This window comes from Chenopodium quinoa, unplaced genomic scaffold (genome assembly GCF_001683475.1).
Source record: "Chenopodium quinoa cultivar QQ74 unplaced genomic scaffold, ASM168347v1, whole genome shotgun sequence".
NCBI classification, from domain to species: Eukaryota; Viridiplantae; Streptophyta; class Magnoliopsida; order Caryophyllales; family Amaranthaceae; genus Chenopodium; species Chenopodium quinoa.
The window spans coordinates 3,976,236-3,982,235 of NW_018742815.1; the positions used below are offsets into that span (position 1 = coordinate 3,976,236).

Below are 6,000 nucleotides of genomic sequence, written 5' to 3' on the forward strand. Positions count from 1 at the left end.
TTAACCGCTGCGGTTAATTGTTCCTTAATGGTACGGTTACGGTTTGTGTTTTTAAGTAATCGGTCAAGCTGTTAACCGTATTGTTAAAGCACGATTAACCTAATGTGAACAACCCTAGTTGCATGAGCTTCAATATCAAATTGTTGCACGATCACAACATGCCGACTTGACCAATTTACCCAGAAATTATTAAGTGCCCCATAAACATGACATGACACGCAGTCCGGATTGTGCATGGGCCTTGTCTATAAAAGACCAGCATAAACTCAGCCTCAGCATGACATAAGGCTGTTATAAGCCTGACCTGCTTGAGCACAAGATACTCTAGTATTGAGACTATTGACTCGTGGACCTATACGGCATAACCCGTGCCCATCTTTACCCGAACCTAATTTTAGATCTAGCCAATCCCAATGAAGTATCTAGTTCATCGTTGATATTTCTCGTAACTCGTAAGAGCTGAGCGCATCAAATCAAATCCAGAAGAGTTGAAAAGTCTTTCTATTGACGAACAGAGTAAGCGACTGAAGCACAACAAAATTGAACCATTGACGCCATTGATGATTAATAGAATGCTCTTTCTCACCAACCCCATCTCTATAATTATCAAGAATTAATCAATTCATTTCATAATTATATAAATTTCTTTAACTTCTCACTTCACTCAACCCCACTAAAATTCAGGTTCGTTTCAATTTGTATTTTTGTTAGCAATTCATTCATCTTTTCTGGTGATAATGTGGTCAATTGCTTTTTTTTTTTTTTTTTTCTTTTTTTCTTTTTTTTGGGCTTGTGATTCTGTATAGTTTTCTTCATTTGATTGAGATTCCATATTCAAAATTGTATATGAAGTATTAATTAGTTAATTCAATTTAACTTAAATTTTCAATTGAATTGTGCTGTTCTTTTTTAATTAGGAAATTATTTTTGCTGGGCATATTTCAATTTTATGGGGTAGGAGTAATATTGAATCCTCTGTTAAATTTAAATTCTTGATTATATTTCTCATGATATCAAAAGTGTGGAATCAAATTAACTATAGAATTAGAATATGTAATTTAGATTTTGTAACCAAATATAAATAAAAGTCTGAATTTCTCATTTAGATTGTAGTACAGCAAAATGACAATAATAAAATTAAAAAAAAAAAAAAAAATCTCATTGTAGGGAGAAAGTTTTTTGATTAGGTACATGTTGATGTTTTACTGGAATTATACATAACATATTAGGATTGAGGGAGCTTAAATTCGTCGAATTTAAAGTATCGTGTGAAAAGAGAGGTGCCGAGTCAGTAGGATCCTTTTTGGTCATCCTTACCTACCTTAAGTAATGTGTATTGCATTGTGAATGTGACCCTCCTTGTTAAATAGGGAGGTGAGCTCAATGCATAAGCTGTGAAAAAGCTTCTCATAAACTTGACATTCATTTACTACTTATTGCCATTTACAGAATCAGCTGAGTATGGCTTCTGAGACTGCACACGCGAATTGCCTAGGATGGGCAGCTAGAGATCCATCAGGGGTTCTATCGCCTTATGAATTCAATCGCAGGTATGATGAAGGGTATTGTACGTGTTTTGCATACTTCGATGTGCCTTTTATGAGGTTTTTATGTACTGAATCATAAGTGCATTATTAGGGCTGTTGCACCGGATGATGTGTCAATTAAAATTACACACTGTGGAGTGTGTTATGCAGATGTGGTTTGGACAAAGAACCTTCATAGAGACTCCAAATATCCTGTGGTGCCTGGGTATGTAGCTTTATAGTGGAATTGTAAATGAAATTTATAATACTGAAACTAGCCTTCTGGATCTGATGAAATTGTGTTTTCTGTGTTAAGCCATGAGATAGTTGGAATAGTGAAAGAGGTTGGGCCGAAGGTTGATCGTTTCAAAGTTGGGGATCATGTTGGAGTGGGAACTTATGTCAACTCATGTCGAGATTGTGAGTATTGTAATGAGGGGATGGAGGTGAATTGTGTGAAAGGTTCAGTCTTCACATTTAATGGAGTAGATGCAGATGGTACAGTGACAAAAGGAGGTTACTCTAGCTCTATTGTTGTTCATGAAAGGTAATTATCATACAATTTAATTTCCTTCTTTCTCATTGAGATCAGAGTGACACATTAATAAATATTATACACTTGTACACAAGAGCATTATGGACCTATGGCTATGCCTCATCTTGCTACTTATGTATAGATTAAAGCAATATTTTTTTTAAAATAAAATAAAATTGTAGAGTAGATCTGGATGACTTGTTTAAACTGATTATAATCAGAAGTCTAGACAAAACCTCACTGTAGAATTGTGTGTAAGTTTCCGTCTTGATGTGACTTTAGTTAGCATCTTTGCAGACTAGAAGAAGATGTTTGATATCTGATTAACATTGCAACCCATATTGACACATTTAGCTATTCTTTTTGCTGGATGCAGTAATTGATAGTTTCTATTGCTTTTAAGTCCAACTTTTATAGCTGTTAGCCATTTCTATGCATTTTCATTTCCTTCGTTGCTCAGGGGGTTCATTCCTTCCCATTGGATATAATAGAATTAGGTAGCTGATGGCTATTCAACAAAGCGTCTGAGCTTTGTTACAATGTTTTCCATGTGCAAAGCGTCTGAGCTTTGTTACAATGTTTTCCATGTGCTAATTATAGCTGGCTTTTTTTCTCTCAATGTGTCTTGAAAGTTTGTTGCATTATATCAAAATGTGTGCAAGAAAACCTTTTCCTTATGCTTACCTTCACTTGTTTTTAGCATGCCAATGTGAATATTTTAAGTAAAGAATGATCTAGAAACCAGTATATTGTCATTTCATAGATAGTTGATATGGGGTTCAAAAATCGCTGGTTTAGTAGATGTGTTATTTTTCAGGTACATCATTGTTTCTTCATGCTTATTCTATGTTTAGAATTCCACATGTTATCCTATTATGGTTCAATCTACGGACACTAACACACTTCATTATATTTGAACATAAAAAAGTGATTAAGATAACCGTGAAGATGACTAACAAAGTAACAAGTTGGAGTAGTACACCTGTAAATCTGTAATGCTGCTATGCACAAGTATTAAGGGGTGGGGCACTTTAGGTAGCAGCATAATAATGGCGTTATTAGTGGCTTGTAGAATTGTAGTAGTTTTTTTACTTAAATAGAAGCTATATAATTACAGCAAGTCTGGGAGAAAGATACAGGTTGAATATCGATAGTAGTTTTGTGTTAGATTTTACTCTCTATTAAAATTTGGGAGAGAGCAAGCCCCTCAAAAGCTTGCAACTATCCACATTTAACTGTTTTCCAGAAATTAATCAACCAATCTTCATCCTCTTCCCTTAATCACACATAACTTTTCTAAGTTCTATCCAAAGCTAAGTCAATTATTAGCAAATGCTTACCTTGTGCTATGCCTTATAAATAGTAGCTTATAACAACAGTCAATGATGATTCATCCCTATTTCCTGATAAAGGAACTGTATTTTGGAAGTGCATAACTTGTGGGAATATGACCCATAGTTTTTATATTGATTAGTATCTCACCACTTTTACTTCAGTTTTTCCTTTTCATTTGGTTGGATGATGACAGAGGACTCAAGACTCCATCCTAAGTCCTGTAATGGTTGCGTTTGTTTCTCCAGTAGTTGACTTGATCACCTGAAAGTAGAGCGAATTCACCAGTGTCATATTGAACAAGAATTTAGTGAATGTGCTATTAAGAAATCTAATACAATGAGGCTACTTTAAAATTTTCCCTGCTGAATTTTCAGATACTGCTATCGGATTCCTGACAATCTTCCCTCGCACTTAGCAGCACCACTATTATGCGCTGGAATTACTGTTTATTCTCCCATGATTCGCCATAATATGAACCAACCTGGTAAAAGTCTTGGGGTGGTTGGGCTAGGTGGTCTTGGACATATGGCCGTTAAGTTTGGTAAGGCTTTTGGACTGAAAGTTACTGTTTTTAGCACCAGTATATCAAAGAAAGAGGAGGCCTTGAGTGTACTCGGGGCAGACAATTTTGTTATTTCATCTGATGAACAGCAAATGAAGGTGATTATTGCTTAACTTATAAGTATTACTATAGCTCTACTCTCTACAGTTTGTTATTCTTGACTGATCTGATACGTTTCTTCTAGGCCCTCACTGGATCATTGGACTTTATAGTAGATACTGCATCAGGGGATCACCAGTTTGAGCCATATCTGTGGCTTCTAAAGACATTTGGTGCTTATGTTCTGGTGGGCTTCCCAAGTGAAGTGAAATTTAGTCCTGCGAGTCTTTTATTAGGTTTGTCTACTAATTGAACTGGACTGCTGAATTTCATGCAAATTAGATCCTATATATGCAGCTTCCATCACTTTTCTCTATATCTTGTGATTTTCTGGCAGGTATGAAGACTTTCTCTGGTAGTATAACCGGTGGTACCAAAGTCACTCAAGAGATGTTGGAGTTCTGCGCTGCAAATAAAGTATACCCGAATGTAGAAGTTGTTCCAATTGAATATGCAAATGAAGCTATTGAGAGGCTCATTAAGAGGGATGTGAAATATCGTTTTGTGATCGACATTGAGAATTCCCTCAAGTGATATCCTTTGGAGAACATAGTAGCCTAAATTAGGCCAAACGTCGAACTACTGAGTAGGCTTTACAATTTACACATCATAGAGCACCTTCATGGTATTCGAATTTATAGCGAAGCTAGCTTTTGAGTGGGTGGCATGATTTTTTTTTTTTTCTTAGAGCATTTACACATGAAAGCTTATTATGACAGGTCCTATACGTAGTTTGCTGCCTTGTTAAAACACTACAATAAACGATTTTGTATGTATTGTGCAGATTCATTCGGCTATAATTATACATTACCCTTCACCCTTGAAAGTTTGATTCTTATTAGTTATGCTAATTAGCTAGTAAACATTTTTTTCATTTAAGCCAATTTTAAAATGTCAAAATGTAATTGTCAAATTAAACGGAATCCCAATTAATTTAAACCAAACCGTAGAAAACTTGAACTGAATTATCTTGAAATCTTAAGGGTTCAGAATAAAGGATGTTTAGGGGACTTAAAACTTGATTTTATTGTAGTTTTGAAGAATTTTAGGAAATTTAACAATTAACCTTGCAAAGTTGCAATATGTTACAAAAATGTTTATTTTAAAGGAAAAAGATATATGCAGCTCTGATATAAGAAACTAAAAGTGAAAAGAATTGACAATAAATAAACATTTATTACACCGATTACTCGTGAATTGTTGATAAATTCACAGCTTAATACTTCCTTCGTTTCTTTTTAGTTGACACGTTTATTTAGTCACGTTTGCCAATGCACGATTTCAACCATTAATATCATTAATTATCGATAGGTAAAAATTATAAAAAGTTGATAATTTGAAAATATATACCATGCATGACGAATCTAACAAGAACTCACATGATTATATTTTTCATTACGTATAAATCACAAAACATGATCAAAGGAAAGTGTGTGAATAGTGCTAAAATCAAAACGTGTCAACTAATAAAAACGGAGGTAATACTAAAAAATGAAGTATATTAAATGCTTATATGCAGCCCTAAGAGCCGCATATAACATTACCCTATTATAAATAGTAGTGGACGGAGGATGTTTGGTTCATGAAATTTTAGTGGTATGGATTTAAAATGGCTAAGATTTTCTCCATATGCTTGTTTGAGAAATTTATAAATTTAAAACCCATGCCTAAACAACTAAACCCCCAAAGAATGGGATTTGGACACCCTAGGGGTAGATGTGATCAACTATGGCTCAACTTAATTTTTTTCGAAAATAGAACGGGCTTGAGCAAGCAAAAAAATAAAATAATAAAAAAGTTTAAAACCCAATTCGGTCGAAAAAAGCTCATTTTGGCCCAACAAGCCCGTCACTTTTTTACAAATTTAGGCATGACATTTGATGTTAATGCAGGCAGGGTCCGACTGGAATTATTTATCACCTCTAATGTGGGTAGCTTTGCAG

The 6,000-nt window shown here is 34.6% G+C and overlaps 1 protein-coding gene across 1 annotated transcript; it reads left to right on the plus strand.

The window, feature by feature from the left end:
• The first annotated feature begins 389 nt into the window (after positions 1-389).
• On the plus strand, positions 390-4,889 carry LOC110725801 (probable cinnamyl alcohol dehydrogenase 1). The gene is made up of 7 exons (XM_021905271.1): positions 390-684; positions 1,450-1,550; positions 1,639-1,752; positions 1,843-2,073; positions 3,771-4,056; positions 4,143-4,293; positions 4,395-4,889. The coding sequence occupies exons 2-7, from the start codon at positions 1,462-1,464 to the stop codon at positions 4,589-4,591; spliced, it is 1,068 nt and encodes a 355-aa protein (XP_021760963.1). The 5' UTR covers positions 390-684; positions 1,450-1,461; the 3' UTR covers positions 4,592-4,889.
• The last annotated feature ends 1,111 nt before the right edge of the window (positions 4,890-6,000 follow it).

What these genes read in the sequence shown, in the direction of transcription:
- LOC110725801 (XM_021905271.1), top strand. Translation starts at nt 1,462, where the DNA reads ATGGCTTCTGAGACTGCACACGCGAATTGCCTAGGATGGGCAGCTAGA. An exon ending in TCTATTGTTGTTCATGAAAG is followed by an intron (nt 2,074 to 3,770) that starts GTAATTATCATA and finishes CTGAATTTTCAG; the next exon opens with ATACTGCTATCGGATTCCTG. An exon ending in CTGATGAACAGCAAATGAAG is followed by an intron (nt 4,057 to 4,142) that starts GTGATTATTGCT and finishes CGTTTCTTCTAG; the next exon opens with GCCCTCACTGGATCATTGGA.